The sequence below is a fragment of the Pholis gunnellus genome (genome assembly GCF_910591455.1).
Source record: "Pholis gunnellus genome assembly, chromosome: 22".
In the NCBI taxonomy this organism is placed as follows: Eukaryota; Metazoa; Chordata; class Actinopteri; order Perciformes; family Pholidae; genus Pholis; species Pholis gunnellus.
The window spans coordinates 3,710,067-3,728,960 of record NC_136549.1 but is presented as its reverse complement, the minus strand read 5'-3'; the positions used below and the strand labels follow the sequence as shown (position 1 = coordinate 3,728,960).

Sequence of the window (18,894 nt, the reverse complement as noted above, 5' to 3'; positions counted from 1 at the left end):
TCTGGTTCTCCACCAGACCGAGAACCTGCTGACCTGAGAACAGCATCACAACACAATATCATTACTTTTTCACATCATCCACGTCTTCTTATTTTCTCTGTAGCTTTCATTTATTTGATTACAATTCACTGAAGACTATATTTCAGCACTATACTGTACTTGTATGGTGCTTTTCTAGTCTTCCGACCACTCAAAGCACTTTAACACTTCATGTCATCATTCACCCATTCACACCCATTCATACACTGATGGCAGGACTACCATGCAAGGTGCCACCTGCCTAATCATTCATACCCATTCTTACCCGCCGGCAGGGGCAATTTTGGAGTTAAGCGTCTTAGCTTAATTAAATAAAATTCTCAGATTCGAGTGATTTGCTAAAATTAAATTGGAGAAGAGGGAAGTCTTCTTTAACTGCCGTTTGAATGAGTCCTCATTGCATCTTTCCAACTCTCATAAAATACATTTTGGGTGGATTCATTTAGCCAGGCCCGGGGTGTTCTAGTTGACTCTTTGTCTTTAAGGGGGGCAACAGAGTCCAGGACAGTCTGACAGATGTGATTAAAAAGGGAGACCAGCTCCTCTAAATTAATATGAGGATTAAAGGCATTAACAAAAGCCGTGGTTAGACATGTGAAGTATGAATAACTTGTAGAAGATGAAATAAAATCACATTGAATAAAACCGCTTTGTGATCAGAAACACAGATATCCTTAGTCTCAAAGTTATCAGACCACAGTAAATATATAATATAATGATATCCAGGGTGTAAATAACTAGATCATGAGTGTGACCCTTTGAGTGTGTACAGCCTGAGTGAGGTTAAAAGATTCCAGGGTATCCATAAAATCAGTGACAAAAGTCTGTGAAGGGCAGCAGCATGTATGTTAAAATCACCTAAAATAAGAATTGTGTCATACTTTGATGTAGAATGGGATACTAACTCTGCAAATTCTACAATAAAAACACTGTTAGGCCTTGGAATCTGTAGATTATTAAAATGAGCACTGGATCCTTACAGTTCACTATAAAACCAAGATGTTCATATGAAGTAAAACACACAATGTAAGATGAGAGTACATTTAAACCCCCCCTTCCCTTGCCCGACAGCCGGGGTTGATGGAGATGTGTAAAATCTGACGGGGGTTGCTTCAATTAGAGAAATACAGTCTCCCTGAGACAGCCATGTATATGTGATGATAAAAAAAGTCTAATTTATTAAAAGTAATAAAATCCTGTGATAAAAACAACTTACTATTTAGAGATCTGATATTTAAAAGGCCCAAACTAACAGGCTTACAGTCAGGAGCAGGAGGTAGCAGAAGGGCTGTATGTAAATAGTTCTGTTTAGCACCAGAGGGGTTTGACATCGCGTCTGTGATGGGAAGTGATGGTGGTTATAGGAATGAGTTTCTCGGTCCTGTTTATGAGAGCTGAATGGACGAGCCTGTGCTCATTCAGACAGACAATATCTCAGCTCTGTGTCATATCAACCATCAAGAAGGGGCCCGGTAACTGAAGTCCCCGGGGGAAGCTCAGAGGCTATGGAAATGTGCTCGACCAGAATTGGTGTCTCTGAGGAGATGCATCTTCCAGGCAGACTAAACTCTGTGGCAGATTACCTCTTACACTTGAGGCGGCTGAGGTGGAGGTTGCACCCTCAGATGGTGCAGCTGGGAATAATAATTTGGGATGGATACAGGCAGGCCCAGGTGAACCTATTCGCCTCAGAGTGCACGACTCATTGTCTCTGGTTTTCCTTGGCAGAGACCAATGCCCCACTTGGGATGGATGCTCTTGTCAGCATTTCAACGTGTGACAGAGTCCTCTTTGGGCCCCCCAGGTATCCATGAAGGTTATGATTGCCCTACTTCAACTCTTGGCATGACCATTAGTGGAGTGGTCACTTCTGACTGACCTTGAGCTCTCAATTTGTGAGACCTTGCAGACTGCAAGGGCTCCTTCCAAAGGAAAGGGAATATAAACTGTTGGCCAGTGTTTTCTTTATGGTGCAGGGACAGGGGGTTAGATCCAGTCTCATGCCCTTTGCAGGGTCTACTGCGGTACTTGCAGTATCTTTTGAAGCTGGCCGGGCTGCTTCAACCTTAAAGGGTTCACGTGGCAGCTGTATCTGTAAACCATGGCCACATTGATGGAAGGTCAGTCAGTGTGCATTACTGGGTGACAAAGTTCTTGTACCCCAGCAATGTCAATTAGGCCATAGAGCTGGAGGCATACCATTTTCCCCCAATTAGATCGTACGTGGAGGAAAGGGCCAATTGGTTTTGTCCATTTCGGGAGTTGCTCTTGAATGTTGAGCTTTAGGTGCTCTGAGCAATTGTTTTCTGCTACAGTGAGAAAAACAGAGGTTGTGCACCATCGAAACAGAGGCTCTCTCACTGAGTGGTTGAGACAATCAAATAGGCTTTTGAGGTAGCAAGTGAATCTGCCACCTCATAAGGTGAAGGAGAGGAGAGGGCCGGTAGGCTACACGTCACGCACATGACTTGGTTTACATAAGATCTCGATCTGCATGGAGCGCAAGGAGATATACCTACTTTGTTCACTGCCACTGGCAGTCATCCAGGAATTCACAAAAAACCATAGTCACATCCCTAACGTCTGCCTTGAGAGAAAGAGAATAAAGATGAGACTATAATGTTCCATCAACATCTGGAAGAACAATTGATTTACCAGAAATTCTCAAATAAAAGCCAATATTCACACATTAAGTTTAAAATAGCTGGAGGTTTGGCCAGCACATACACATAAAACCTGTCTCAAATACAGGCTGGCAAAAAAAAAGAGCTATCTCAGCATAACGCAGATTTCCACGGCACTAATTCCATCAGTGCAACAACATAGTTTTGTCGTTCTCACCACTTGTCTACTTCTCTTTCAAGGGAATTGCTATTTCCTAGAGCTAGACTCACATACTGACTAATATTAGCTTATCCCAGATATATCATATCAGCATATGTCACCCAATAAATTATAACAAATTACATTGCAGAAGTGTCAAAGAAAGGGTGATTTAGAAACAGTATTTGTTCCACCAGAGAGCAACAGCAACTGTTAAATATCACACTCAGGCCACAGCTTGCTCACTATTTAAAAAAATAAACATTTTATGGAACAAACATGTTTCATGTTATGTTAAATGTTTATGAAAGAAAACTAATATCAGTGGATACATAATCTTCATCAGGTTTTTTAATTTGTATTGCTATTCAAAATTCAGTCTTATCACTTGTTTGATGTGTGTTAAGTTACAGTCATTAAAACTCAACACTTACTGGGATACTGTACCGTTTAAAGCCACTTTAATGTCAGTAAAACAAACAAACAATGTTACCAAAAAGATTTACAATTCAACGTAATTAGGAATGAATGTCCAATTAAAGGCCTGGTTGTTTCTGCAGTTTGGGTAAATAAAGGTCGCTATTTGAGAATGTGTGGTCATCACATTTTAGGGTAGCAGCTTTTAAAACGTATGATAAACTAAATTTAAAAAAATTAAACAAGCTGTACTTGTTGCCGTTGGTTCTGTCTGGAGATAACGAGATAATTAAGTCATAATCTGCAGCTAAGCAGCTTTTTTCAGCTTCCCTACAGTTTGGACTGTGTGCAGACAGTAATGGAGGGTAGAGGGGCCCAATGGCAGAGACTTCAGGGTCAACTGGTTCAACACTGAGCCAGCAGAAACATAATCCCTTCATAAAGTAGGCTTTTATGTCTGAGTCAACAACAAAGGAGAGAACTGCCACCTCACAAATGGCCTACCACATCAATATTTAATTCAAGGTTGATTTCAATGCTCAACAGTACAATAAATTTAACAAATTGATCCACTAGACAAAAGGTATAAAGAGGACAGGAGAGGATAGATCCAGGAGATGAGGGGACGAGAGGGGCTTCAGGGCGAGAGATTATGGAAGGCAAGCTGGGAAGAGATAAAGATCAAGGAGATGGGCATTAAGGAGGAGATAGGAGCCTGAAGTGTAGAGGTGGCAGCTTTAATGAAGGCTGTAAGGAAGATTAATGAGAGCTTATTGGAGCAGGCAGCAGAGAGCGGGCACCTCCTTTAGAAAGGCTGCAAAACAAAGAAGAAAGATCTGCCATCAAGGTGATAACTAAGCGGGACAATTAGAGCTCAGAAACTAAACCGTGCTCCTTTTATGGGGACAAACTTCACAGGTAATTCTAAGAAAAATGCCTGTAAACTGAATGCGATTGTCAGCAGAAGTGGGAAGAACATTTGTTCTGTTTATATTCTACTCCACACGTTATTATGGTTAAACATCTTTGATTGAAATTGAGCAGTAAACCTGTGTGATTAATTATAGTTAATGACAATTTAATAATGTTGGCATTCCCAAAAATATGTATTAAACACCAGCAGAATCACAGGCCTTTTTTTATCCAGGCTGAATAATGGAAAATAGTTAAAGACCCAGTATGTAAGATTTAGGGCAGGGGTATTCAATTACATTTTCAAAAAGGTCCAGATTGAGAAAATCTCCTCGTGCAAAGGTCCGGAACATTACAATAATATCTAACTTGTGCTATTTAGTGCCATATATAAATATATCAGTGTCGGGCTGTGCATTTTATACCTGGGCCTTCACTGCTGTCCTGCAGCTGAAACACAGCTACGGTTATTATTTGTTTCGTGTAAAAATGAGGCCAACACCTGTAGATACACTAACTGCAGAGAATACGCCGGGAGTGCGTCTCCTCTCTGCTCTGACTGCAGCTGGGACTGCTGCGCGAGGCTGCTGTGAGACTGACCGCCTGTGAGTGCTTTGGGGCGGCTCACGGCAGCACCCGCTGCTCGTTCACGACAGTGCAGAACGTACGAGCTTTCGCGTCAGAGTCAAAACACCAGAAAAAGTCGCTAAATTTGTTGCTAGTAGCTTTTGACACCAAGAGGGTTTAGAAAGTCGCCAGATTTAGCGAGAAAGTCGCCAAGTTGGCAACACTGGCACCAGCTAAATATGTCCCCAGAGCAACATTGGACGTAACAATAGTTCCTATCACATATAAAACCAAACAAAAATCCATCTTCATAAAACAAGTTGTACAAATAATAATATATAAACAAGCATATTAAAGCTACTGCAGATGACCAAACAAACACATTTAACTTACCAGAGCTGCTGTTCACTATTTAAAGACAAAGTCCATCCTCCTTTCGTTGTTAATAAAGAGTTTAATCTCACGGTTGTTCAGTACATCCGTGCGTTTTAGTTCCAGTAAGAAGTCCTTCTCGATTCATGGACGCCAGTGAAGACAGTCGAGCCTCCCCAGTTGTATTTCTTGAACACGTTTATACGCCCAACATGTCAAACTAAAGATCTGATTGGTTGAAGACTATGACAATCAACAATATCGTCCCCATTAAACTGAAAAGGGATTCACTAGTGAATCTGCAGGCCTCAGGCCTCTCTTCTACCTAGAGACACAGAGGTGAAATCTGATTGGATAAAAGCTCTACTTAAAACAAGCTGCACTGGAAGCAGAGCAACTGAGGAAGACAGTAGCTGGGCAATGAGAAAATAAGATAATGGAAAAAATATTTTTATAAATTATAATACATGTAGTGTATTTAAGAAAAATTATTAAATTATGAAATAGCTATAACTTTGTGATTCTGTTTAGGCCAGCAGAGAAGGCTTTGCAGGCCCTGACGGCCCATCAATGATATATATATATATATACTTCTATATATATATATATATATATATATATATATCGTAGTATTGTAGTATCGTCTGTGTAGTCAACAACTGTCAAATCAAATAAAGAAAGTACACATCAATTATATTTTAACAATTATTATTCTCAGTTTTCACATTTAACTGGATGGACTATAAATAATACATAGACATACATAAATAAATGTTCTTCTCATTTCAAGTAAAATAAGGTCTGGATTAAAGAATAACTGACATAACAGAAAGCTTTTGAAGTAATTCATTTTAGAAAAATTAATTTCACTGATTTGTTCTGCAGCTTTAAATTCATTTAATTCAGGTGTGATGTCAATAAAAAGCCACAATATTTACAAGAGAAATTTGTGAGCATGAACTTTATCTGTGGTTATTAAACCACTCAGCTCTATTCTCTCTGTTAACATCATTGGGCAGTGAATGAATGTATTAAGATTCTGATCATTTTGGGCTCTTAGGTTTATTTTCTGTGTCTTCATTTCAGATGTGAGTGAGTACATTTGCTCCAAATTATACATACTGTTTTAAAACTGCCCGTGTGAAGAATTCACTTATACAAATTAGTCCATTCTTGGTTAAAGACTCTCTCTGGACACATTTCTCTTTTAGGAGATCGTCTTGGGATAGGACTCCTCCGACCCACGTAAAAATAGTCCTGCTCTTCTTTCTCTTTCCCCGTCTCTCCGCCGTGTGTTACGGTGTGTGTATCTCACTTGAGTCAGGAAACTTGTCAGAATACTCATATTTGATTGGCTGAGCTGCATCACGTGATGTGATTTACAACGCATTGGTCGGTGTGTTTCCTGCGCCGCTGAACAAGTGCCGTAAATGCTGGAAAAGCTGCGCTGGTTAAAATGTAATACTTCTCACTTATCTATCGGTTTTAGGTCCTGGATGGCATCTGGGTCTGGATCAGGACCGCGGTCCACCAATTAGTGACCCCTGATTTAGGGGGATCTCACTATGCTTTCATTAGCATATAATTAGGGCTGCAACTAACGATTATTTTAATAATCGATTAATCTGTCGATTATTTCTTCGATTAATCGGATAAAAAAACAAAGCATTAATTTCCAACCGAAAAAATCGCGTGACGCTGTGGCGCGATAGCCTATCAGCGTTGAGATGTTTCTCCTGTCATCACTGACGTCCTGCTGTTGTTGAATCAGGAAATTAATACTGTAGCTGTCTGTGTTCACCCAGAGCTCTACGATACCTCATATCAATAGAGACCGGACCAAACTATGTGTATAAATGTGTGTGTGTAAACCATATAGTTCAAACAATGAATAGACGCTGCCATATTTACGTCTATGTGACGTTATTGTGAGTGTTGATGGAGCTGCTATAATGTTAGCATAGCCTAGCACCGATCGATCCAAGCTCCATTGAGAAAACAAGTACAAATCGGCATCATTACGTAGTTATTTCGGAGTCCCTTTTTGTCGGTTTATTGCCGTTAAATCACAGCCAAATCAGTTTATTTTGTGTTCATACAGCTGTAGTAAACAGCCGACGTGTGGCTCGCTAGATACAGTGAATACAGCTCGATGAAATCCACGGAGCTCCTCCGGACTATGTTATGAACCAGACATGACGGCGTTTAGTTTCCCGTGATATCTGGGACTTCCACAACAAGTACTCGGCAGAAATAGAGGTGATTTTTTCCACGGTTGATGGCGGACAGATGAACGGCTTTCAGGCCTATAAGTCGCGCCCCCACTCCGGCGCGTCCAACGCGATTCATGCGAATGAACACAAACGGTCTCCGGCGGGACCGGCGGCGCGAATGACGCGATTCGCGCCGCGTTCATCGCGTTTGGTGTGAACGCGGCATTATTGAATGGCGTAATAATCGCGCGACACAACGAATCGATAATGAAATTCGTTGCCAACTCTTTTAATAATCGATTATTATCGATTTTATCGATTCGTTGTTGCAGACCTACATATAATTACCTGAAATTAAGAATCAAGTTTTCATTACTTTAACCTTTTAACCTCTAAGCCTATTTTTAGGCCTCTGCTCGAAAAATATATACCCATACTCAAAAGAGTCTGGCTCTCTAACTACAAGGTCTATTTGAATAATTTTGTGAGATTTGTTGAGATGTGTAAATATCAGTGTATATGTTACTGGTTAATGCTGAATGAAGATGGCATACAGCTCAAATTAAAAATGTTCAGGTTCGCCTGGAAAAAAAAGCACTTTTGTCTTTGAAATAATGCAGCAGTAAGCCTAAAACTCTCCACAATCATAGCACAACATGTCAGAAGTTGGTTTTACTTTGATAAAGTGAAGCAGGCCAAGTTGATAGAGGTTGGAGTACAGAGAGTTCACGCCAGGTCAAGCCAAAATTCTGAAGAGTAGTTGATCATTCTGGTGTTTGTCACTACAAGCAACACCTTACGCATTACACACACACACACACACACACACACACACACACACACACACACACACACACACACACACACACACACACTTTTAAACCAGTAGAAACTACTGTATTGTTCCTTTTAAATGACCACAGAGTGTGAACACATTAAGCCTAGCGGGCTGACTCAATCCTCACATTCACAATGAGAAGAACTGAGGAGCAACTGACCGTGAGCCCTCAACTATCCTTTTCTCAAAAAACAGTTGGTTTCCAAGCCAGAGAGCCATGGAAGCAAAATCAATATAGCTCTACTCTGATTCAACAAAAAGAAGGAAAAGAACAGCTCTGGTTTAGAATATCTTCAAGGAAATAGACCATCAAAACAAGGTGATTCTTCACACTGTTCTCTATATTCAAACCACACTGTCGGCACAGCCATTGCATTAGCGTAATGACATTACACTGTTCAGTTACTATTGATCTTGTAATTTGTAACTGGCTATCTGGTCCGTGAGTCCCTGAAGGATCAAAGCCAATATCTACTATTCAGCAATTACAGTCTGGTTAGAATGCATTACAGAGTTGGACATGATACTATGTAATGTATGCATGTCCCACTAAGCAAAGTCCTCACACAGCTAACCCCAGGCCACCCAAAATCTATTTTCCAGCATGCGGCTGGCTGAGCAGTTCTTAAATTAGCTGTGGAGAGGTACAAGGAGATCAGTGGAAGTCTTTGCTGCTGAGTCAGTGGTGCTGATACAAGTAAAGATGAATGCCAAGGTCAGCAGGCCCAACACACTCTCCTCACTCCACAGTTCCATCCTCCCAATGCAGCTCTGACTAAAAAGCTCATCAGGAGATACATCCAACTATTGAACACGTGAGACATCATGGTCCGCACTAGGGCCGAGCCATACGTGGAACTATGATGATGTGATGATATTGTGTTATTGTTTTACAAAATCCGGTTGTGCAAAATCATGATTTCAAGTTATTAAAACTAAGAAATGATCACTTAAATGTTTTTTATTGTGTGGTTTTGGTTTTAAACTAGGTGATATACTGTGTAAAGCATATTGAGCCACATTTAAGATGACGCTTTCTTCTGGAAATGATCTTTGAAAAAGTAGGGGTTGTATTATATTGGAGAATTAGACTATTAGGAAGTCATAACATCAGATATTCCATTTCAACGGAGAGTACCAGTGTACCACCGACTTCTCTTGAAAGTGTTGCATATGAGTTGTTTTTATACTTATTCTTGCCAAGCTAGTCTGTTGATAGTGTATTTTAGTCAACCATAAAATGGCTTTTGTAAGCCCAGTTTACCCAACAGGAGTTTCTGAGGCTTGTATTATGTGCTCTGTGCCAGAAATTCCCAAGGAGTGAAAGATAGCCACGATTTATTAGCTCCTAACCCGAACCCTTAAACACCAAATTCTAAATTGTGAACTATGAACATAAACTAGTTGATTTGAACTCTGAGCAGTAGCTCTTGTGAAATGTGAACTTGCACAAGACTGTATATCTTCACAAAAAGATGTGCGCATCAATGGCCTACTAATACGTTGTGTCACATGTTTCACTCATAGACTGATTATAATGTCCTGACGTCACCCATTGGTTTGTGGTCTGCTGTTTTGAGGCCTGGAGTTCGGAATTTTGTCCGTAGCCATCTTGGTGCTGACAGGATGCCCCAGTAATAGCTCATTTGTCTGCAAATCTGTCGTTATTAGTGCATTTCCATCTGGAGGATGTTTGGTAGCTTCTTCCAACAACCAAGACATGCATGTCTGTAGATAGAAATGAGGCAGTAGCTTTTCTGAGTTGTTGCTCAAAGTCTATGGCTCTTGTGTCTCAGGTTGCTGTCTGACTGCTGTGTCACTGTCAACCAACAACAGAAGAAGTTTGTTCTCTATCTACACAGTGAACTAACATCATTCTGACTGGTTAATGCACAAACATGGGGCACCTTCATGAAACCACACAATAGAAAACATACATTTGTCCCTTTTAGATACTTTCTCTCTCAAAAGAGAGTAGAGGAAACATCCTTTACACAGATCTGTATACCGTAGCAGAAAACAACCTAAACAAAGCAATTTCCTTTAAGTTCAGGGTTTCCCCTCGGTTGGAGAAGGGGTGTTAACCCAATGAAACACTCATTCTACCTCCGACCACCACTTCTGTTCTCAGATTGAACACTCTAAAAGATTCTTTCAATATCTATCAATTCCTTTTCCAAATATGAATCACTTCTGTAATGCTGTTCATTCTGTACACATGACATCTATCACACTTCATCCTGATAGAGGATCCTCCTCTGTTGCTGTCCCACAGGTTTCTCCCTCTTTTCTCCTGTTAAAGGGTTTGTTGGGGGAGTTCTTCCTGTTCTGATGTGAGGGTTTCGGGACAGAGGATGTCGCATGTGTACAGATTGTAAAGCCCTCTGAGGCAAATTTGTAATTTGTGATTTTGGGCTATACAAAAATAAATTGAATTGAATTGAATTGAATTCTTTTTGGACATCCACATGAAGCATTGTACATCAGCATGACTTCATCCACCACACAGCACTTCTTTAAAGACAACTTCTGAAGCTGGTTCGCCTGATACTCCTGTTGACATTCTCACTAAGCCATTAACTGCCTGCCAAATTAATCTGAGCACACAAGGCCACATTGCCTCCTAAGTAGCATATGACAGAGAACAATGAGGATCAGTTTAAACTGAACATTAAAAACAGCAAACACTGAATCAGTCAGCACGTTAGCAACATCGTTCCTCACTTCAGCTGTCTCTCCTCCACTCAGCTCTGTGTGTGAAGAGGCCCAGCACAGGATCAGAGTTCAAATTCTAAATCAAGTAATATGGCATTTTTATTCACATTTATCATCAGTTATGTTGTTTCCTAATAACAGATATGGCTTTTTCCCAGCAGGCATTTTGACCTTCCACGGTAGGAAAAGAATGCCAAGTGATCAGCTTAAAAGCATCTCTGTCACATGAGGTTTGAACTGCTGGAAAAGAGAGGAGCGATGTCTCATGCACCTAGAAAACAGCAATACACTTAAGTGTTCCTCATTCAAGGACAGGTTGTTGGTACAGTTATACTGCCAAAGCTTCATCTGCCATTAGTTCTGTGGACCGCGGAAGGAGGCATTGACATAATGTATTGCAGGGCACAGATCCCATTTTGAATATTAACTGCAGAAGCAGGACAGGTCTCAATTGGGTTTATATCCGATCATCTTTTGAAGATGTTCTACAAGCAGCGTGCAGAAACATCATGTTTGATACATTATCACATCCCTGCTTTGATTGAGGGAGTAAACCTGGATAAAGTCTGAATGGTGCATGACTTCCTTTTAATATCCACAAAACCATCAAATTCAATTTCATAGGCAAGCAGCTGAGGAGACAACTTTCATAATTCACTTTGTAGGCCCTTGAGGCCTTGCTGATACCCTGGACACAGTACAGAGCCTTCCATCTCCAATCACACTGTTCCCCAGGCCCTTCCCCATGGTGCTCCCTCTATCTTTGCTGCTCATGTGTTTTTAATATTTAGAAAGCCAGCGGTGACCAGAAGCCCAGGAAATGTCCAACAAGCAGCTGACAGAATAACATGTAATGTCTGTGGGACATTTCAGTGCTGCTGTTCTACACAACTGTTACCTAAAGGTGCCTTAGTCTATAGCAGTATTTCTCAAACTGTGGGGCGCAGTGGTATTACAGGTGGGGCGCAGGGGGAAATGCAGATTATTTTTATTTCAAGAACTTTGAGAACTTCAAATATTACAAAAGTACAAAGTACACGGACATTGGGCCACGACTTTGATGATGTTTTCTTATCTCTTCACGTTCATCATTGCCTTTCAGTCTCAAAAATTGTGCACCTTTTTTATACTTCTGTTGCTGGAGTTTTCAAACTGCTGATCATCTATGAGAAAGTACCTGGTTAGAACAATGGTATACTGTATTTGTAGTATATATAACTTCCCATTGTAGATCCTTAGTTAAAGTGCAGGGGCACTTATCTAGCAGATGGCGAGGTACAGTACGACAGTATATCGACACGATCACTCTCAAAGGAGTTTTGCCACTAGGGAAAAGACAACTGAGAGGGAAAAGCCAGGCGCTAGGTCTAAGGCTGCAGGATGCTAGATGGGTTACAATCCCAGTGTCAGCGTATGGCACTTGTGTCAATCAAAATGATATCAAACCAAGTCGCTGTTCATTGTTACGGTTCTGCTTCCTTTTGCCTGCCTAACTATATTCTCGCCACCTCCTCTCCTGTAGTCTCTCACATCAACACCGATTATTGGGGGTAACTGGTACACAACAAAGATTAAACAATGAAAGTAGGACTGCTGATAATATGGGTTTCACTTTTATCAAAGTGTAATCAGCTCTTGAGGTGTGATATTTAATTGTGTGATCACACCAGAAGATTGGAGGAACAGAATAGGCTGACAGCCTCTCTTTCCATGAGACGTGGTTGTGAGAAGCAGCAGCTGAACTGAACAGTCACTGCCCAGAAAGACGACCGTGCTTAGGTTGAATTAAATTATCCACAACATGCTGATGCCGCTTCCAATTTCAGATAAGAACTTGATGTTCTTCCCACTGTAACTCTCTATAGAGGATTTGAGCCATTGTTTTCCTATGAAGAAAGCTAAGATGTTGAACCTCTGGCAGTGCTACCTTGAGCATAGCGCAGGCTTTACACTTTCATGCAGCTCTAAAATTACAGTCAGTTTCAACTTTGATCTATTAGTCAGTGATCTTTCAAAGCACGGCCAATAAGACGGAAGTGATTCTGTGATTAAATCTGAAAGCACTCAGAGATAAATGAAAAGGTCCTCTGTTTTAGAAAAGCTGCTTTCACAATGCCACTCCTACAATCGCCTACCTGCTAAAGCGTTCTGCAGAAAAGCAAAGCATCTTTAAAAACGGTCCAAGACTGCCATGACAGGCAGGTGCTCCGGTGAAGGTCATAGAGCCTTCCTGGTCGGAGTTAGCTAGCTTGGTGCCATGTAAATAATTAAATCATTTGGTGGAAATGTTATCCCAGGCCCAGTTTTTCTTCTGGTTGTCCTCAGTAGCTAGTGTCGTGTTGTACAAGCCCAGGAACACCAGCATTTTCAACTCCTCCATCGCTCTTCTTTTCTTCCTTCGCCTACTTCTACTTCTGCGAAGCCTGCAGCCTTCTTTTTGATTGGCCAAAGCCAGGCAGTTACCCCCAGTGAACTCTGTGAATGTTCATGTGGGCAGAAATTGCTTCATGACCTAAGATCCATGATCGAAACAGCTTCCCTTCTGCCACCTTCCCCTCATGACATTTATGCAAATGTCCCCAGACGCATGGGAGGCACAACATGCGGCGAAGTCTGGTAGTCAGGTACCTTACATACCTTACACCAGTGAGTACTTTCACAAGTTAGAGGACTCACAAAAGAAAGATAGTCAGGGCTCCTTGGTGGCCTTGGTGTTGGTGACCATGAGTCACAATGTCTATGGTTCAAATCCTATTAGGGACCTTCGTTGCTTTCCTCATCTCTCACCATCATTTCCTGTCTTCTCTCCTGAGACTCAGTAATAAAATGCCAAAAAGATACTCAGAAACTAAAAGTGAACTGTCAAAGCAGCAGATACAGAGATATCCTAGTTTACCTAGCATGGGTCTAGCCCCAGAAACCCTGTATCCTACATTTCCTATCATGCAACCAATAGCATCTTTTTGTCAGACCCCTCTTCCTTGTAAACACAGAGATCTTTCAATCCCTTCCTCATCAGGGTTGTTTCATCAGACTTAACATAAGCTCTTCCAGATCCCCAGAAGACATTATACAACTGTTTACACAGGTTGAAGTGAATTGACGTTAAAGGGGTGGTTCCAGTGTTGAGAAGTGGAGTTGTATGAGGTACTTCTCCATAGTTAGTGTATTATCTAGATGGAGTTTGAAGAAACAGACAGAAGTATCAAGACGGGAGCAAAGCAATATACTGGTGTGGATTTCAGATCAGTTCCCCATCTGAAATTATTCTAAATACGGTGTACATTTATACTGATATTGATTATAAAATCAATATCATATATCATAATATCTAAAATATGTCCACAGCAGTACATTGCTTTGCTCCCATGCTGGCACTGTTTCTCCTAACTCTAGGTAATACACTGACTATGGTGGAGTACCTCATACAATCCAAACTATTGTTCCCCTTTCATTTGTGTCTGCATAAACAGCCTTTAATCCTAACCTGTACCTGCATGAACTCAAATGTAAACTCGTATAAACTACTGTAGCCGTCTGTTAGCCTGCTCTAGTCTATCTATCAGTCGTCAGTGCCATGACCTAATTAGGAGTAGCAAAAGCATACGTAATTCTGCTCTTTAACGCCCTGAGCAAATCTTAAAGCGCTACATGTTAGCATGTTGCGTTGGGTGATGATGTGGTGTGGAGTGGATGCTGAAAATAGGTCACCCTCAGCTAATTCATGAAGACAGCAGGTGTGATAGCATTCCTTGCCCAAGATTTATATAACATTGATGAACAGAATGTGATGGATGAAAGGCATGGAAAAGAAGTTGTGTTTAATGTCTTTGTAGGGACAGGTGTGTGTAGAACAGGGTTATAGTGGGCAACCTCTTGTATCGTGGTGCATTAATGTGAAACAGAGAAAAATAACTTTATTGAACACAAGCACCCATGCATTGAAAGCACTCACATGTGCATGTTACTTCAATGTACTTCATGCATTGGTGTGTAGAGAGACAGATGTATAAATAATATGTATAAATAATAAATCCTATTCATGAGTCTTTGGGGCCGGCACTGGTGATGAGAAATGTGTCCGTGTCGTCCCGCCCCCACATGCTCTATTTCAATGTGTGCTCAGCTGAGAGAAAGTGTCCTCACGCATAGATAGAGAGCAGAGAGTCTTGAGAGTTTGACAAATATTAGCAAAATAATTGATGAATGAAACACAGTGACAACTGCATTGATTGCACAGACATCCTCATTAGAGGGGCTACTTCAGAAAACTCTGGGGGTAGCATCTTGACGATTATGATGCATTGTTTATCTACACCACACAGACGTATTGGTTAAATGAATGGACTATGGATATATATATATATATATATTTTTTTTTAATGCAGATTCGCGGGCCACAGTGACACTGACTACATATGTTTATTTCTGCTGTAAAGTTGGGCATTTTAACATGGAGGTCTATGGGGATTGACCTCAGTTGGCCATTTGAAGAACAGCACTTTTTGGCACTTCTGTATTGGTTTCATTTTTCAGCACCGGAGGTTGCTGCTTGGATCAAATTAGAGTTGAAACTCTAATTTGCTTAAATAAATTGGTAATTTAGTTAAAAAATAGGAGCTGTATTACCTTTGAACTTGTGGAAGACAGCCCAGAGTTCAGCGATGTCAGTGGCAAATGTGATGTCTGTGTCCAGGACGATGACTCTCTGCAGGACGGACGGCAGCGTCTTAGTTAGCACCAGCTTCATCAGGCCGTAGATTCCAGAGTAATGTTTGTTGGGGATCCATGACACCTCAGACTGAAAAAACCCCCACAAATGCAGGGTTCGGATAGTTTGCTTTAAAATGTATTGAATTTAAAAAATATATATTTATTTTTCTGTATGCAACAGCGTCCTTAAAAGATGTTAAACAGAGCTAACAAGAATCAAAGAAGGGGGCATTCAGATCATTAAGCACTACAGGATAGCAAGTGAAGTTGAATGCATGTCTGAGTATTTCTGAGGGAAGCTGGGAGTTAGTGAGGTGAAGTCGTGTTCTTCACCTTTAGCTCATCTGCATCGTAGAAGTCGACCTTGACTGCAGGGACCATCCAGGTGTGGAACAGAGAGGACAGGATCTGCTGAGCAATGGAGTCTGTGATGAAATGGAAATGTAGTGGGTTCCGTCTGTGGACAGACACAAACAGAAACAAACATGAATAAGCTCAATGCTCTTTCACAGCACCATCCCGGTTAAAATGTAATAAACATAAACAACTTCACACCGAGAGTTCTTTAATACAACTACACTAAAAGGGCCATTCTGTCTAATCCATAACATGTGTGAAGTAGGGTTGAACAATGTCTGGAATAACTGGAAAGGAAAAGAAAATAGGAGAAACATGCACAGGGACTGTAGTTACACATTTGGCCTTTTTGCTAAATCCTTATTGATGTTAATCGACGTGTTAAGTCACTATTAAATGAAAGACGAAAGTAACTCTTCTCAAACTAGTAATTACCATGCAGTTGTCAAAATAAGGATATCTATCCAACTTCATTTTGCTTTACTAAACATTACCTAAACACATACTCATACATACAGATCAACTCTTGTGCATCAGAATTGATTTATTCATGTATTTACTGAGACTTTAAAACAATGTTGAATCCCTGAACTGGAGCAACCCCAATGTGAAGATAATTTTTAGTTTTTCTCGCCTTAGATTGAAGGTATAGAGGTAGACAGGAAACAAGGGACGAGTGGGGGTAGTGTGCATGACAGGGCCTTGACTGGAATATAACCGCTGACTATGCAGTACTATGCAGTATTCCAAAAACGTTAGTTTATCTTGACTCAATGCCACATACACTGTCCTGCTGCCACCAAATGTAGATTAATCCACTCCTAAAAATAGTCCCCAACAAATGCCTTATTTCCTCCTGCCCGAGTATCCTTTGGTGACCACTAGTGACCAGCTGTTTTGGGAAATTACTGAGCCTTTTAAAAAGTGAAACTACATATTTGTGCTCGGAGTTGGAAGTCTCAGACTGCTAGGGAATTCAGAAAGTACACAGAGAAAGACTAACATATTGTTGGTTTTGGTGTCACCGTTGAATTCGTTGAGAAAGAAATATAGAACAGTTCCAGCCTTTTCCTTTTTTACTGCAGATATTTAAAATGGAACTTTGCTAAAATTAGTAAACTTTCAAGAGACGGATAATGTCACGATATTAGTTATTTATTCTGTTTTACTGAGATGTTCCATGTGTTTGGCACTTTATTTCCTGCCTTTGTCTGTCTTACCCCCGTGATGGTCTGCCCTTCCCTAATTAGACACTGCTGTGTTCAATCACCTGCACCTCCTCAGTCTGCTTCACTTCACTTTCTGCCCCCGTCTGTTCCTCTCGTCATTGTCTGCCCCACCCTTTATTGAAACCTGCTGTGTCTAATCACCTGCACCTTCCCTGTGTATTTAAACCCTGTGTGTCCCTTGGCTCAGTGTTCGGTCGTCTTTGGTGTAACCTGGTCTGTCTGTCGTCTGCCTGCCATTGCCTCCTGGTACGTTTCGTGTCTGCTCCTCTTTGCCGTGTTCCCTGATGCTTTGGCTGTTTTATTTTCATGGACTTGTGATTCACTCGTTTTTGTGTTGAATACATTTTTGTTACAATTAAACCCACGATTATCCAACCTTCCGTTTCCCGTGCATTTTTTGTCCAGCCCTTTATTTTCTGCAAAAACCTTTACAGATAAAAAAAATTGTCAAAATGTCAAAACCCAAATTAGATATGACGACTCAATGTGGGTTGAACACCAAAAGACCAGCATCTGTCCAACACAGGTCTTGTCTTAAAGATTGTTTTTAACAATTTAGAACTTCAGCTTCTTTTGTTAGAAGATAGTGAGTAGAAGAACATTTACATTCCTTAAATTGTGGTTATGGAAAAAAGGTTTGAAACTCGGGTGGGCCGGCAGTGGTTTAAAGGTAGAGCGGGTCGTCTTTCAGTCGGGAGCGATGCAGGGAGAGACACTTGACCTGCATTGCTCCCGAAGGCTGTGCCTGCAGCGTATGGATGGGTGTGAATGTTTAGTATTTAGTCCTGATGGGCAGGCGGAACATTCCCAACAGTGTATGAGTGGGTGAATGAAGTGTAGTGTTAAAGACCTTTGAGTGCACTAAAGACTGGAAAAGTGCTATACAAGTACTAGTCCATTTACCATTGACACAAGCCCCAGTCTTTACTTGTAAAATTGGTGGAGTGTCCCTTAAGATACCAAGTATGATGGCCACACACGTATTCAGGTGTTTCAAGAAGCAACACATTCTCAATTAATATGTCAGATTCTTATGGTATTTTCACAGGACCTTTAAGACTAAATGCTAACATATCTACAGTTTCATCTGGATACAAAGACCATGTCATATGATTAAATGGACTGTACTTGTTTAGTGACTTTCTAGTCTCCCGACCACTCAAAGCTCTTTAACGCTGCATGTCATCATTCACACACTGACAGGGGCTACCATGCAAGGTGCCATCTGGTAACTAACATTCATACCCATTCACACGCCGCAGGCACAGCTGGGGTTCAGTGTTTTGCCCTAGGACACATCGACATGGACTAGTGGAGCCGGGGATCGAACCTGATTCCTCTGATTGAAGGACCACCCTGCTCTACCACTCTTACAGATTGAAAGCTCCAGAACAAGCAAGTAAGGGGAGTAAACATTGTTTGGACAACTTTGACTATATAGTTCAGGAATTAGTGTGTGCAGGCAGCCCTGAGGCTGGTGAAGCAGAGGGGGCACATTGAAGGAGGTGATTCATCAGACATGACGCCCAAAGCTTCATCCAAAGAAAGACGACACACTCCGTGTTACAGCGCACACAAATAGAAGACAGGGTGTGTGCCAAATAGGTATTCATTACTTCCAAATAGTGACACTGAGCTGAGGATGTGAGCACCCTCGGGTGTATTGTGCTGAATGACTTTGGGAATGAATGTGTCAGCT

The 18,894-nt window shown here is 41.1% G+C and overlaps 1 protein-coding gene across 1 annotated transcript in view; it reads right to left on the bottom strand.

Annotated features, from left to right (window-relative positions):
• The window catches only part of large1 (LARGE xylosyl- and glucuronyltransferase 1), a 93,253-nt gene that overhangs the window by 34,296 nt on the left and 40,063 nt on the right, over window positions 1-18,894 (bottom strand). The window contains exons 5-7 of the mRNA XM_079184202.1: window positions 15,943-16,066; window positions 15,526-15,697; window positions 1-33 (exon numbers count right to left, since the gene is read on the bottom strand). The exon at window positions 1-33 is cut by the window's left edge and continues 72 nt beyond it. Of these exons, the coding sequence (XP_079040328.1) occupies window positions 1-33; window positions 15,526-15,697; window positions 15,943-16,066 (329 nt within the window). The remainder of the gene's footprint in view (window positions 34-15,525; window positions 15,698-15,942; window positions 16,067-18,894) is intronic.